The sequence below is a fragment of the Ornithorhynchus anatinus genome, chromosome 1, assembly GCF_004115215.2.
Source record: "Ornithorhynchus anatinus isolate Pmale09 chromosome 1, mOrnAna1.pri.v4, whole genome shotgun sequence".
Lineage (NCBI taxonomy): Eukaryota > Metazoa > Chordata > Mammalia > Monotremata > Ornithorhynchidae > Ornithorhynchus > Ornithorhynchus anatinus.
In genome coordinates this window covers 62,445,737-62,461,594 of record NC_041728.1, presented here as the reverse complement: position 1 = coordinate 62,461,594, position 15,858 = coordinate 62,445,737, and the positions used below count along the sequence as shown (strand labels likewise).

At 47.5% G+C, this 15,858-nt stretch overlaps 1 protein-coding gene across 1 annotated transcript in view; it reads right to left on the bottom strand.

Moving 5' to 3' along the window:
- Positions 1–11,696: 11,696 nt before the first annotated feature.
- RCOR1 (REST corepressor 1) overlaps positions 11,697–15,858 on the bottom strand; it is a 121,471-nt gene continuing 117,309 nt past the window's right edge. The window contains exon 12 of the mRNA XM_029061494.2: positions 11,697–14,674. Coding sequence (XP_028917327.1) covers positions 14,633–14,674 — 42 coding nt within the window. The 3' untranslated portion in view covers positions 11,697–14,632. The remainder of the gene's footprint in view (positions 14,675–15,858) is intronic.

Here is a 15,858-nt window from a genome sequence, read left to right as displayed (position 1 = left end):
AGCAGCGTGGCTCAGTGGAAAGAGCCCCGGCTTGGGAGTCAGAAGTCATGGGTTCGAATCCCGGCTCTGCCACTTGTCAGCTGTGTGACTGTGGGCAAGTCACTTCACTTCTCTGTGCCTGTTACCTCATCTGTAAAATGGGGATTAACTGTGAGCCTCACGTGGGACAACCTGATTACCCTGTATCTATCCCAGCGCTTAGAACAGTGATCTGCACAAAGTAAGCGCTTAACAAATACCAACATTATTATTACAATATAACAGAATTGGGAGGTACATACCCTGCCCACAACGAGCTTCCAGTCTAGAGGTCCTGACCATGCCATAACGGAGATGGCCGCGGTCCCCTGGAGGAGGGGTCTAGCCTGGCTGTGGGTAGAGCTCAAGCATTCATTCATTCAATAGTATTTATTGAGTGCTTACTATGTGCAGAGCACTGTACTAAGTGCTTGGAATGGACAATTCGGCAACAGATAGAGACAATCCCTGCCCAGTGATGGGCTCACAGTCTAATCGGGGGAGACAGATGGCAGAGCAGAACAGAACAAAACAAAAACAAGACGACATTATCACGATAAATAAAATCAAGGGGATGTACACCTCATTAACAAAATAAGCATCTCAGCTCTTGGGTCTCCCAGAACATTAGCCTGTAGCTGCTCCTGGAACAGAGAAGAACTGAGGTGTGGCCAGGGAGGCAGCATGATGGAGGAGAAGGTGCCCGACTGGAAACCACAGGGCCGTGCTCTGAGTTCGAGCTCGGCCACTGGCCCACGGGACCTCGAGCTAGCACGTCACCTCTCCGTACTTCAGTATCCCCTTCTGCAAAATGGGGATAGTGACATCTACCTTTCTACCTACCTCAGAGGGTTGCTGTGAGGGCAAAAATCAGATCAGTAATGTGAGAGCACTTTATTATTATTATTTTCATAAGGTAATAATAATCGTATTGATTGAGCCCTTACTATGTGCAAAGCACTGTCCTAAGAACTTGGGAGAGTACAATATAACATCAGACACATTCCCTGTCCACAACGAGCTCACAGTCTAAAGGGGGAGACAGACATCAATATAAATAAATAAATTACAGATATATATATGAGATATATAAACAATAATTCCCAAATATATGTATTCCCAAAAAAAATCAATTTATAAATAAATATACATTTGGGAATAAATGTCCTGGATAAAAACTCAAGTATTATATGTTGGTATTTGTTAAGCGCTTACTATGTGCAGAGCAGTGTTCTAAGCGCTGGGGTAGACACAGGGGAGTCAGGTTGTCCCACGTGGGGCTCACAGTCTTCATCCCCATTTTACAGATGAGGGAACTGAGGCACAAATAAGTTAAGTGACTTGCCCACAGTCACACAGCTGACAAGCGGCAGAGCTGGGATTCGAACTCACGAGCCCTGACTCCAAAGCCCGTGCTCTTTCCACTGCGCCACGCTGCTTCTCTTATTATTATGTGGAGGATCTAGTAATTGTCCAGTTGGTCTGCACAACACGGGGAGCTGAAATGGATCAATCAGGCCTCACTGAGTTTCTCTATGGAACCAATCTATATTCAATAGCATTTATTGAGTACTTGCTATGTGCAGAGCAATGTACTAAGCGCGTGGAATGTACATGGAACAGATCCTGCCTGGAGACTGTAAGCGCATTGTGAGAAGGGAATGTACCTAAGAACTCTGGTATATTGTACTCTCCCAAAGCGCTTAGTACAGTGCTCTGCACATAGTAAGAGTTCAATAAATATCACCGAGTGACTGAACTGGAAAACTATCCTGGCCTCCAGCACGGGAGCTGGAAAAGGCTGCGGAGACCCGTTGTGGCCAGCAGAGGGAGCCAGGTAGTTAGATGGCTGCATTCACTCATTCATTCATTCATTCATTCATCCATCCATCCACCCATCCATCCACCCATCCATCCATTCACCCATCCATCCATCCATCCATCCATCCATCCATCCATCCATCCATCCATCCATAATAATGTTAATAATGTTGGTATTTGTTAAGCGCTTACTATGTGCCGAGCACTGTTCTAAGCGCTAGGGTAAACACAGGGGAATCAGGATGTCCCACGTGGGGCTCACAGTCTTAATCCCCATTTTACAGATGAGGTAACTGAGGCACAGAGAAGTTAAGTGACTTGCCCACGGTCACACAGCTGACAAGTGGCAGAGCTGGGATTTGAACTCATGACCTCTGACTCCAAAGCCCGTGCTCTTTTTCACTGAGCCACGCTGCTTCTCTGCTTCTCGGAGCCATGCTGATCCATCCATCCATCCATCTATCCATCCATCCATCCATTCGTATTAAGCGCTTACTGTGTGCAGAACACTGCACTAAACTATTGGAAAGTACAATTCAATAGTATTTATTGAGCGCTTACTATGTGAAGAGCACTGTACTAAGCACTTGGAATGGACAATTCGGCAACAGATAGAGACCATCCCTGCCCAATGATGGGCTTACAGTCTAAGCGGGGGAGACAGACAGACAAAAGCAATAGCAATAAATAGAATCAAGGGGATATACACCTCATTAACAAAATAAATAAGGTAATAAAAATATAAACAAACGAGCAAATGAGCACAGTGCTGAGGGGAGGGGAAAGGAGGGGGGAGGAGCAGAGGGAAAGGGGGGAAAGGTGACTTAGCTGAGGGGTGGTGAAGGGGGGGCAGAGAGGCAGCAGAGGGAGCAGAGGGAATAGGGGAAGCTCAGGCTCAGCCTGGGAAGGCCTCTTGGAGGAGGTGAGCTCTCAATTCTCCACAGACAGTCCCCTGAGGTGGCAGGAGACAAATCAATCAATCAATAAGTCGAATTTATTGAGAGCTTACTGTGTGCAGAGCACTGTACTAAGCGCTTGGGAGAGTACAGTACGATGTAAAAGAGTTGGTAGACATGTTGCCTTCCCATAACAAGCTTACAGTCTAGAGGGGGAGGCAGACATTAATCTACGTAAATTATGGATATGGCCATGAGTGCTGGGAGCTGAGGGGAGGGGTAAATGAAGGGAGGAAATCCAAGTGCAAGGGCAACGCTGAAGGGAATGAGAGAAGAGGAAATGAGGGCTTAGTCAGGGAAGGCTTCCTAGAGGAGATGTACTTTTAATACGCTGTACAAAGTATGGAGAGTGATTGTCAGATATGAAGAGGGAGGGCGTTCCCAGCCAGAGGCAGGATGTGGGCAGGACAGGTCGGTCGAGGGATAGAGGAGATCGAAGTACAGTGAGTAGGGTGGTATTAGAGGAGTAAAGGGTTTGGGCTGGGCTGTAGTAGGAAATCAGGGAGGTAAGGTAGGAGGGGGCAATCAATTGTATTTATTGAGCACTATGTGCTGAGCACTGAACTAAGCACGTCTAGTCATTTCTATATTGTTACATATGATCAATTATTCCATCAGTGGTATTTATTAGACACTTCCTGGGTATAGAGTACTGTACTAAGCACAAGGGAGGGTACAATAGAGTTAGTAGACCTGATCCCTAACCTCTAGGAGCTTACCATCTAGTGGGGCAAACAGAGACCAAAATACAGTACTGATAGGGAAAGCGGCAAAGTATGAGCAGATGTACATAAGTGCCGTGGGACTGGCCGAGTATGGACCCAAGTGCATAGACGGAAAGAGAAGGGAAGGAGAGTAGGGTGGGGAGACGAGAGGTTAGTCAGGGAAGGCTTCCTGGAAGAGGTACGAATTTAGTTGGGTTTTGAAGGAGGGGAAAATGGCGATCTTTTGGAAATGAAGGGGGAGGTTGTTCCAAGCAGGAGGAAGAACATGAGTCCTGAGGGGTGGATGGTAAGGTGGATGAGAGATCAAGGCACGGTGAGTAGGTTGGCATTAGAGGAGCGAAGCATGTGGGTTGGGTTGTAGTAGGAGAGTAGTGAGGTGAGGTAGGAGGGGAAGAGCTAATCCAGTGCCTTAAAGCTGATTGTGGGAAGTTTATTTGTGATGTGGAGATTGCTCGTCTCTTTCACATCTCCTTGAGATTTAAAAGCTTGGTAAGGCTGGGCCCTTTAGGCTGGACCCCAAGTGACTTGGTAAAATGCTGGGACCCCACAAATTCTCCCAGACTTCCACCTGTCTCTGAAGGGACCCTGGGGGAAGGAGGAGGAGGTGAGGGAGAGTCGGTCTCCTGGACCTACTGATAGGCTGAAATAAGCCACACTGCTTCTACTTACTGAGCACGACACATAGTAATAAACCCTTGGGAAGTACAAGAGAAGCAGAAGATACATTCCCTGACTATAAAGAGTTCTCACTCTAATGGACACTGAAATATTCACAAGCAATGGGATCTGAATGAATGAAATTGAATGTTCATTCAAATATATCAATCGAAGATATTTATTGAGCCCTTACTGTGTGCAGAGCACAGTGCTAAGCGCTTGGGAGAGTACATCAGAGTACGTAGTGGATAGAGCACGACCCCAGGACTCAGAAGGTCATGGGTTCCAATCCTCGCTCTGCCACTTGTCTGTCACTTCACTTCTCTGTGCCTCAGTTACCTCATCTGTAAAATGGGGATTAAGACTGTGAACCCCATGCGGGACAGGGACTGGGTCCAACCCCATTTGCTTGAATCCACTCCAGCGCTTAGTACAGTGCCTGGCACATAGTAAGCGCTTAACAATTACCATAATTATTATTATTATTATTGAGCTTACAGTCTAGAAGGGGAAAGATGGCAGAAGTAAAAACATAAGTGCAAGGGGCAGCTGAAGGTTGATTAGATTTGGTGTCCTCACAACTCACTAGGGAATCCTGTTTGGACACAATAGAGCTCTGGAAACAGTAGGCACCCAGTACAGGACTCTGGATTTTATGATTTAGTACACAGTAGGAGCTCTGTACACCATAGGCGCTCAATTCAGCACCCCCAGAAAGAGGCTCGCTCAGTACCGCTGTCGTCAATGACCACAATGTGGGTAACAAGACCCATGGTCCATAAGGAAGCAGCTGAAATTGTCCAAGTTTTACGATTCAAGAGGTTCGGAGGTGTGTTGCCTGGAGAGCACTTGATTCAAAATGGCCCCAGTCATTTGCTCTTTCCAAAGCATCTCTCTTCCTGAGTCGACTGTCAGCCAGTCGTAGTGACTGAGGGCCAGCTCTGGGCAAGGCCCTGTGGGGAAGCTGCTGAAGACACCCCATCCCTGCTCTCCAAGGGCCTATTAGTCGGCGAGGCAGAACCGAAGTCATAAAGAGCAGCCGTGGGCAGAACCTGGACGTGCAGCATTTCCTGGATTTGTGTCATGTCGCTTTAGAACCTCAGTTGAGCTGGGCCAGTTCTCGAGGCTAGAGGAAGCCCCACTGTTGGTCTGCTGGAAAGAGATCTGCTCTGGGATCCAAGACACCTGGGTTCTAGCCTGTTTGCGGAGGTGAGATCACAAGTGGGGAGGGTTTCTGACAGAAGAACCATCAAGGGAGTTCTGTGAGGTGCACTGGCCTGGCTGGAATTCTGGAAAACAGCTGGTGAAGGAGGGTGATTATGAAAAAGCTCCCCCGGGGGACTCCCATCAAAGAATAAGGTGGGTGAGGGGGACTATCAAAAGACCTTAAAGGGAAAATTGAAATGATAGTGCTTCCACAGCTTCCTGGCTGGCAAGGACACTACGTTTTAACAAACCACTGTTGAGAAGCAATGCGGCTTAGTGGCTAGAGCACAGGTCTGGGAGTCAGAAGGACCTGGGTTCTAAAACTAGCCCTGTCACTTTTTTTTATGGTACTTGTTAAGCGCTTATTATATGCCAGGTACTGTATATTAAGGGCTGGGATAGGTACAAGTTAGACTGGACACAGTCCATGTCCTACATGGGGCTCACAGTCTTAATCCCCATTTTACAAATGAGGTAAATGATGCAGAGAGAATGAAGTGACTTGCCCAAGGTCACAGTAAAGTGACAGAGTAGGGATTAGAACCCTGTTCCTTCTGACTCCCAGGCCTGTGTTCCATCCACATCTTTACTGTGTGACCATGGGCAAGTCATTTAACTTCACTGTGCCTCAGTTACCTAATTTGTAAAATGGGGATTAGAACTGGGATTGGGACCGTGAGCTCTATTGTGGGACATATGTCCAAACTGATTAGCTTGTATTAACCCCAGTGCTTAGTACAGTGCCTGATACATAGTAAATGCTTCTGGGTTCTAATCCAAATTCTGCCACTTGTCAGCTGTGTGACCTTGGGCAAGTGTCACTTAACTTCTCTGTGCCTCAGTTATCTCATCTATAAAAGGGGATTAAGATTGTGAGTCTTATGTGGGATATCTACTATTCAGACCAGATTAGCTTGTATCTACCCTAGTGCTTAGTAGGGGTGCCTGGCACACAGTAAGTGCTTAACCAAATATGATTTAAAAAACCCAACAAAATTACCAATACCATAAAAGAGTCACTTTCTTAAATCTAAGAACCCCCCCACACCCAAACCCAAGAAGAAATGGGGGAGAGTGTCAAAGGTGGAGGAAGCTCCAAGGAGGTTTCTTGCACATTTCTACTTGTGCAAAATATGATCTTAGGGTACTTGATGTCCTGCTGAAGCTCTCAGACCTGCTTTATGAATCCCAGTTTGGCATTAGCCTGACCTTAGGGTCGGAGCCCCCTTAAACTGGTCCAGTGCTGACTACCAGTGTCCAGGCTGAGTCTGACAGGCTGCCGGTTCTCTAGAAAATGACAGCCCAAGCCAAGAATACCTCAGTGTGGTCTAATAGAAAGAACACGGGACTGCGCGTCAGTGGATGTGAGTTCTAATCCTAGCTCTGCCACTTTTTTTAAAAAAAAGGCATTTGTAGAGTGCTTACTATGTGCCAAACACTGTTCTAAGCACTGGGGTAGATCGACTTGTGGCGATCCCACAATAAGCTGCCTATTAATGACTGTTTGTGATCCCGCGAACAACAAAAAGGAAAAGATTGGCAAAGGCACTGATGCGTTTTACTCAAGGTAGGTGACTGTGGGCCTGTGTGGGGGCAGAGCATGGAGGGATGTGGCGCTTTCTCTCCCCGTTTTACCCAATAATGAACCCAGGCCAATCAATGACCGCACGCAGAGCCCCAGCTGCCACGCCTAGGGCAGGTAAAAGGTGGTGGTTTTGAATGTTGGGGGCATCTGCAGGCAGCATGGAGGCTGGCAGAGGAGCAAGAAGGAAGCACGCTGAGAGCAACACTTGGAAGAAGCATTGGCAGAATGGGCTTCTTTGACCACGGACTGATATTGGGTCCTTGGGTGGTGGGGTGAGGGAGTGTATGTTTGCGTCACTCCCTTGCACGCTGGTAAAAGCAAGTAAAAGCTTTTCACATTAACCTTGCTGATCAGAGGTGTGTTTTGACTTCTATTAGGTGTCACTAAGGCTTCCCCGGTCCAGGAAAGCATGGTATGAACTGGGGCGTCTTGTGACAAGACTAAGCACACCCCCTTTTCCTCTGCTCCCCCTCCCCATCACCCTGACTCCCTTTGCTCTATTCCCCACCTCCCCCTTTCTTGCCCCCAGCACTTGTGTATATGAATGTAGATATATGGAGAAGCAGTGTGGCTCAGTTGAAAGAGCCCGGACTTGGGAGTCAGCGGTCGTGGGCTCTAATCCCGGCTCCTCCACTTGTCAGCTGTGTGACTTTGGGCGTCACTTCTCTGTGCCTCAGCTCTTCTGTAAAATGGGGATTAAGACTGTGAGCCCCACGTGGGATAACCCAATGACCTTGTATCTCCCCCAGTGCTTAGAATGGTGCTTGACACATAGTAAGTACTTAACAAATACTATCATTATTACATATTTATAATTATATCAATGGTGTGTATATCTATAATTCTTTTTATTTATATTGATTCCTGTTTTGATGTGCATCTGCCCCCTTCTAGACTGTGAGCCCGTTGTGGGCAGCGATTGTCTCTATTTGTTGCTCAACTGTACTTTCCAAGCCCTTAGTACAGTGGTCTGCACACAGTAAGTGCTCAATAAATACAATTGAATGAAGACTAAATCCCCCGTTTCTTCATCTCTCCCTCCCCTCTGCGTTACCCTAACTTGCTCCCTTTGCTCTACCTACATCCTTGCCCCACAGCATTTGTGTGTGTGTATATATAGATTATAGATATTTTTCTATAATTTCATAGAAAATATCTATAGATTATAGATATTTATCTATTTTATTTATACTGAGTGCCAGTGGCACAAAGGGAGAACTGAGTCATGGACATTCTTCCCGATCTCCTTCGCCAAACTCCACAAAGTCTCCTCCAAACAAATCTCCTCCACAAGGCCCTTATTTTATTTTTTTTAATAGTACTGTTAAACGCTTGCCAACATATCCAAAACTGAGCTCCTTATCTTCCTTCCCAAGCCCTGTCCTCTTCCTGACTTCCCCATCACTGTGGATGGTTTGACAATCCTTCCTGTTCGACAATCCTTCCTGTCTCTCAAGCCCGCAACCTCGGTGTCATCCTTGACTTGGCTCTCTCGTTCACCCCACACATCTAATCCGTCACCAAGAGCTGCCGGTCTCCCCTTTATAATATCGCCAAGATCCGCCCTTTCCTCTCCACCCAAACGGCTATCTTACTGCTACGGGCTCTTGTAATATCCCGGCTGGGTTACTGTGTCAGCCTTCTCTCTGACCTCCCTTCCTCCCGTCTCTCCCCGCTCCAGTCTATTCTTCATTCTGCTGCCCGGCTCATCTTCCTGCAGAAACGCTCTGGGCCTGTCACTCCCCTTCTTAAAAACCTCCAGTGGTTGCCTATCAACCTCTGCATGAAACAAAAACTTCTCACTCTAGGCTTCAAGGCTCTCCATCACCTTGCCCCCTCCTACCTCTCCTCCCTTCTTACTACTGCCCACCCCGTAGGCTCCACTCCTCTGCTGCCCACTTCCTCACCATCCCCCGTTCTCGCCTATCCCACCGTCGACCCCTGGTCCACGTCCTCCCACTGTCCTGGAATGCCCTCCCTCACCTCCACCGAACTCTCTTCCCCTCTTCAAAGCCCTACTGAGAGCTCACCTCCTCCAAGAGGCCTTCCCAGACTGAGCTTCCCCCTTTCCCTCTGCTACCTCTGCGGCCTCTCTGCCTCCTCTTCACTTCCCCTCAGCTAAGCCCCCTTTCCCCACCTTTCCCTCTGCTCCTTCCCCTCTCCCTTCCCCTCCCCTCAGCACTGTGCTTGTCTGCTCATTTGTATATAGTTTTTATTACCCTATTTTGTAAATGAGATGTACATCCCCTTGATTCTATTTATTGCTATTCTGTCTCCCCCAATTAGACTATAAGCCCGTCAATGGGCTCTGTCTGTTAAGGAATTGTACATTCCAAGCGCTTAGTACAGTGCTCTGTACATGGTAAGCACTCAATAAATACTATTGAATCTGCCAGGCACTGTATACACTGGGGTAAGAGAATCGGGTTGAACACAATCCCTGTGTCACATAGGGCTCAAGGTCTAAAGTCAGAGGGAGATGTGATCCCCATTTTACAGGTGAGGTAACTGAGACCCAGAGAAGCCCTAAAAGTTGTACTCCACTTGTTTCTAGTCATTGCCTTGATGGAGAACTTTTAGTATTTGTACTTACATTTAGGTTTTTAGGTCTGTCGCTTTTCGCATTGACTTGTGTGTGTCTCTCTCTCCCACCTCCCTCACCAGACTTGAGACTCCTGGAGGGCAAGTGACTTTCCCCAGCACTGGGCACAGGAAGGGCTCAATAACTGCTGCTGAATCATTATCTGAGGTTCCGTCATAAGGGCTTAAAATCAAGGTGAGACACACTGAAGAAGGGAGTAAGATGGGGGAGAAGCTATTTCTCTTCTGGATCTGGTAATTTCCCATCCCCCTATGAATGAAGCGGTGTGGCCTCACAGAGAGAGGACGGGCCTGGGAGTCAGAGGACCTGAGTTCTGATCCCGGCTTCACCACCTGTCGGTTATGTGGCTTTGAGTAAATCGCTTCACTTCTCATAATAGGTTATCTCATCTACAAAGTGGAGATTAAGTCTGTGAGCCCCATGAGGGACAGGGGTGGCATCCAACCCAATTATCATGTATCTACCCCAGAGCACTGTATAGTGCCCAAAATAGAGTAAGCACTTAAACACCATAAAAAGCAACATCAACGACAAAGATATAATCAACCAAAACCCGAGCAATTCCCACCCAACACAGGCTAAGAGGGAATGTATATTATAAGTCTGTGTTTAAGGAAAACATTCCAGAGGGCCGGGCAGGACTGGAAACTGGAGGTTTAATAATATGGATCTTTTGTTATGCACTGAATTTCGACTTGGGCCCGGAAGGAGGGAGAACACATTTCACAAGCGGCGTCTCAACCAAATTACAGGAGACCGCTGATTCGGAAACCGACCCCTATTCGGAATAGGTGATTTTTGCGAAAATAAATCTCTCTACCATTTGTTCTATCAATGGCTTGAAAAATTTTATTTCATGTCAGCAAACATGGGAAATCATAGAAAAAATGAATTATGCAGAATTCACCAACGAACTGCCGAATTTCCACTATAATTTCAGTTACAGTAAAATGATAATCAGAAATAAAACAGATGTTACCTTCCGATGGCTAAAGCGATTTCATAATGCTATGAACATTCATCACAGTAAGTGTGCTGAATAATACAAAACCGGCCAAAGAGACAGTAAAATATTACTTACAACAGCATTATTACAACATACTTTCTTCAAAATTCCAACATGTATTTCATCACTTCAAAAGCTATACAGCATCTTCCATTATCTTTGCAAACTTAACCTTATACATCTTTTGAAAATCTTGAAAAACTCGAAGCCGTCTAAAAGCACTTAACAAAGTTGATAAAATCTACATAATGGAATACTATACACTCCAGTATAAATTTTAATCTTAGGAGAATATGACTGTAAACACTCATTATTATACAACATGCATAGACTATACTGACCTTCCTTCCTTCCTTCCAAACTGTAACTTGATTGCAATTGTGCTTTCCTCTCCACAGAAAAAGCGGCAGGAATCCAGGGGGGCGGTGGCGGGGAGGACCGTCTCTGTTCTGGGGGGCCCCAGGGTGGGGGGGACCTCAATGCTCAGCCCTGTCGAGGCTTTCGGATGGGGGAGCTGTTCGTGCTACCTCTTCCGTGCCTATTTCTGAGCGGGCCGGGCTTCCGCCAACCCTCGAAGGGGTCGGGCGGGGGGGGGGGGGGGGGGGGGAGGGCTCCCGATTCCATCGCCGGAGGCCCCAGCTCGGGTCCCGCAACCGGCTAGTGCGACGGGCCGCTCGGCTCCAATCTGGTGGGCAGCTGCCCAAGGGGGTGTCGGGTTTTAGAAAGACTCGAGACCAAAGGGCACATTTAAAATTTAAAGTGACAACGAGCATATTGGAATAAGGGAATTGGGGATGGGGGTGGTGGGGGTGACATGTGGAGGTAACCTTCTGGATACAAAGGAAGCAAAAACAATCAGGTAGGACACCAGGGTGAGAGTCACTCCTGCTTTTCTTCGATTAGATGCTTCTGTGATCAGCAAGGGGGCTTCCTGGCTGCAAACTCTGAAACTCCACTGAGGAACGGGTTCCCTTCCTGTGCTGGGACGGCAGCAGAACACCAGTACGGTTCCTGGAAACGTAGCATGGGCTGTGCTAATGAGCACAGCTGAGGCGGTGTATTTCCTTGGTTAGATAAATTACAAGATGGATCACTGTGTTTCAGACCAGTTAACAAAATATTCAAGTAACAAGGGTGTTTTTAATGGGGAAGTGGAAAAAAAAAGTCTACCTAGCACTTTACATGACTACATAAAAATTAAATAAAACAAATGTCATTCATTTATGTATATGTAATACACTTTATATCTTTTAAGATTTCTAAACTAAAAGTTAAACTATCATTTGCTTTAATGATACCATATTTTGCACAATAACTTACTCAGGAGAAATAAATTTCCCATTTTTCCACAAAAATATATATAATTATGACATTCACATTGATAATTTTTTTTAAGAAAACAAAATGTAAGTGAACACTACATCATCTTCTGCAGTTACCATGGACCCTCACACATCTGAATGCCACCAGTTGATGTATCAAACTCTTGATCCGTTAAAAAGGGTCTTCACAGAAATAAGACCGAACCATTCAACTTTCAAAGCTAAATGGCTGCTTGCATTTAAAACGTCATTGTGAAGAGTACTGAAAACAAAGGTAAAAATACAGTGCTATCTCACGCACGAGCTTCGACGGGAGCGGTCGTGCAGAGACGACGGCCATATTGTTTTTCTTTCCTCCCTCTCCGATGAAACTATATGCCATTCTTCCCTCAGGGATGAAGCTGGAAGGCAACCACTCTGATCAGAAGTTTACTAGCTCGGTGGCCGTGCGGGATCGGAGACCGCTTACAGTTGGGCTGCTGCTGAGGGGAAAGCGGAGTCCTAGCTACTGTCAGGTCCCTGCCACGACCGGTCTGTTGGCCTCTCTGAATCCAGCAGTAGCCCCAGGCTTTCCAGCATGGCTGGAAGGGGCCGCTTCTCAGCAAGCCCGGGGCCTGGAATCGAGAAGAGGAATTTAGGCAGAGGCAGAGCCAGGTTGTTGGTGCAGTAAGAGCTGCCGACTTGCTTTGCTGAAATTATTTGGGGTGCAGTGGAGTGGGGTGGGAGAGGGGCGGCATGGGAGGCCCGAAGCTCGTGTTGGGGCTTTAGTCTCCCGCCTCAGGCCAAGTGCTGGGGATGGTAGATACTAGCGCCGGCATCAGTCTCCCCTCACATTCCCAGGTAACCACCTGATTCTTCGGCGGTTAGCTGTCGTGGTGGTGCTGCCAAGGTAGCAGAAACTTCTCACCTTGGCACCGAAACCCTGATAAATGGAGAGAGGCGGATCCTGTCTGTCTCACTTGCCTTCCCAGCCCCTGGAAGCGCAACTTCTTCCCAGAAAGCTGGTGAAACCCACCACATCAGTTCCGAACGAGGACTGGTGGCCGACAGTCCCTCTTCTCTTCCTGGGCAAAGAGCTGATCGTTTTCAAGCAAAGGTGCACAGAGGGCCTCAAAACACACATCCATGATGAATTGCATATTTCAAATTCTTAAAAAAAAAACAACCGATGGGCCTTAAAGCATCTGAAACTGTGTTTTTGGTACTGAAGGTAGAAACTTGAAATCAAAATTGATGCTGCAGAGAGAGCTGTTTTTACATAGGTAAAATCCAGTCCGGGTGTAACGCGGGAGAGCGGGAGCCGGTGGCAGGATCTCGCCAGGAAGCTTCTCCGGTGGCTCTGAATTCCCAAGGCTTGCTGCAAGACTGATTCATCGAGGCCTAGAGCCTCTACCACTGATTTTAGAGCCAGTCCAACAAAAAGGCATTACCATACAACATTTTTTTAAATGTTAATTTAGGAGTCCAAGAAATGGATTTTTTCTCTGTTCTGTACTATTGTTAAAAAAGGGAATGGGAGGGGGTTTGCCAGTGATTATGTGGCCGAGCGGGAGGGGTGGGTGAAGATGACACGGGGGTGGAGGGGAGTGTAAAAGGATACGGCTATGCAGAGGAGAAAAGAGTTCAGAATCACATATGGCTGCCACAAAAGCCTCCTCGGCCAGCCTCGCACTCCTCCATGAATTAAGTCTACATTTTAAATTTGCACTCTTTCATGACCTGTGGGAAGCAGTATTACCAGTGATATTATCTTTGGCAGGAAAACGTTTTATGGGGGAAAGATGACACCGGAACATAAAGGCGATAGTGTGGTTGCCAAATGCAAAAGGCACAAATTCCAAATGTAGAAAGAAGCACCAGATAGCGTCATTTGGATGCCATCCCGAGGGCACAGAAAAGAGTGGACGGCCCTCACCCCAGGAACCCCAGGTGACGGAGGCCAGGTTTCCCTCGACGGAAGCTTCCGGCTCTATATTTCCTTGGAGGCTAAAACATCCCGGGCCCGATGGCTCAAACCATGAGTTAGTTAGTGCTCCATCTAGCAAGACCCGATCTGTGAGTGTGGCGAGGAAACGCAGCCGCTAGCTCTGCGGTTGACCGTTTCCCAAAGCTTGGAAAGGTGGGAAATCGCTCTGAGTGACTCTGGCAGCCCCCCTCGGTAACTGACACGGCGGCCAGGGGGCGTTGGGGTTCGAAGCAAGTGTGACATCAGGTGGGCGGTCACTTCGAAGGAATACGAGCCTCTTCCCTCAACTAGGAAGCTCGCTCCCAGGGCGGGGTGGAGGGGACCCTAGACCTGCAGTAATTACATTACAAAGTAGAGATCACAAGCCATGCAGTGAGACACGGGTAAACTAAAGTCCCCTGAGCCGACCGAGAGGGAGAGGTCTCTGCCCGAGCGGCCAGGGGCATCCCGAGGTGCTCCATGTCCTGCAGGCAGGTCGAAAAATAAAAAACAAACCAAAAAACCATCCCGGAAGGGTGATCCCTTGGCGGCTTCTGATGAGATGGAGAGTGACTTGGGAACTTTGCAAGAGTGGAGGAATGAGCAAAGAATTAAGGCAGATGGAGCAGGACCGGAAGTGTTTGCCTTTTTTTTTTTTCCTTTTCTTTTTTTGGTAATAGCTGTTGTCCACGTAGATAATGATGCAGATGGCTGTCTGAGGTTTGGTGATACCTGATATCCCGGAGAACACAGTAGTCAACACAAATTGTTCTAGGCTACCCGAGTTTCTCATGAAGCAGATGCGTATCTAACATCAAGGACAGACGTAGCCTAGGGAGGGAGAAGAAGACATAAGAGTATTAACGCACAAGGGGAATGACCACTGACTCTGTTTAAACTTGGGCTCCAGAGAAAGCAAGCCGAGTTTCGCGGACTAAACCAGTCTGGCCGAAGGCGAGGGCTGTGTGGCTATGAGGGGATGCGAGGTCCTCCCTGGCTGCTTAGGGCAGCGTGGTCTAGCGGAAAGAGAACGGTTCTGGGAACCAGAGGATGAGGGTTCTAATCCGGCTCTGCCACATGTCTGTTGGGTGACCTTGGGCAAGTCACTAAACTTCTCTGTGCCTCAGTTACCTCATTTGTAAAATGGGGATCGAGACCATGAGCAATAGCAATGGCAAACCCGCTTGCTCTCCCTTGTGCATCATCTGTGCGCCTCAATCTGTGACCTTTGGACACCTGATACTCTTCCCTACCCCCATCCCCACAGCACTTAGGTACATAAGAGTACAGTGCTTTGCACACACTAAGCGCCCAATAAATATGATTAATAATAATATCTTTAAATGAAATATTAGAAAATATTTATTCCTATTACTGTCTTTCCCTCTAGACTGTAAGCTTGTTATGGGCAGGGAACGTGTCAGTGAATTCTGTTGTTTTGTACTCTCCCAGGTGCTTAGCACAATGCTCTGCACATAGCAAGCGCTCAATAAATACTGAGTGGAATCAGAGAGTGAAAACCCCTTGGCGCTGTTTCACGTGAGAGGTCTGGAATTTTCTCTAGAACTCTTTTTCCCTAGACAGGCCAGGGAGCTCAAAGCTAGATTCACCTTCAATTTCTCATTTTCTCCCTCAAGGTGCCGCAGCTTCAGAAAAAGGGATTAGAATTCCCAGACGTGCCAATGCCACGAACCCCTAGGCAAATGGGATATCCGAGAATCTCCCCTTTGGACACCCCGGGTCTGATTATAGCGGGACTGTGTTGAGTGGTTGATACTGTTCTGTACTACAATTTATGGCAATCTGGTCTCCTCCCCACTCTGGCCACGACCCCACCATCTCCAAGGGAAGGAAGTCTGCTGCTGCCTGGTTCAGCCAGGGAAGGAGGGATAAACTCGCACTTTCTCAGCACTCCCACTCCTTGCCTCTGCGTGTCGCCTGAGTGGAAAAGCGAAATGAACAGGCACAAGCTAGAGAACCACTAGCATTCTAACAAGTTACCCTTGGGCTCTCGG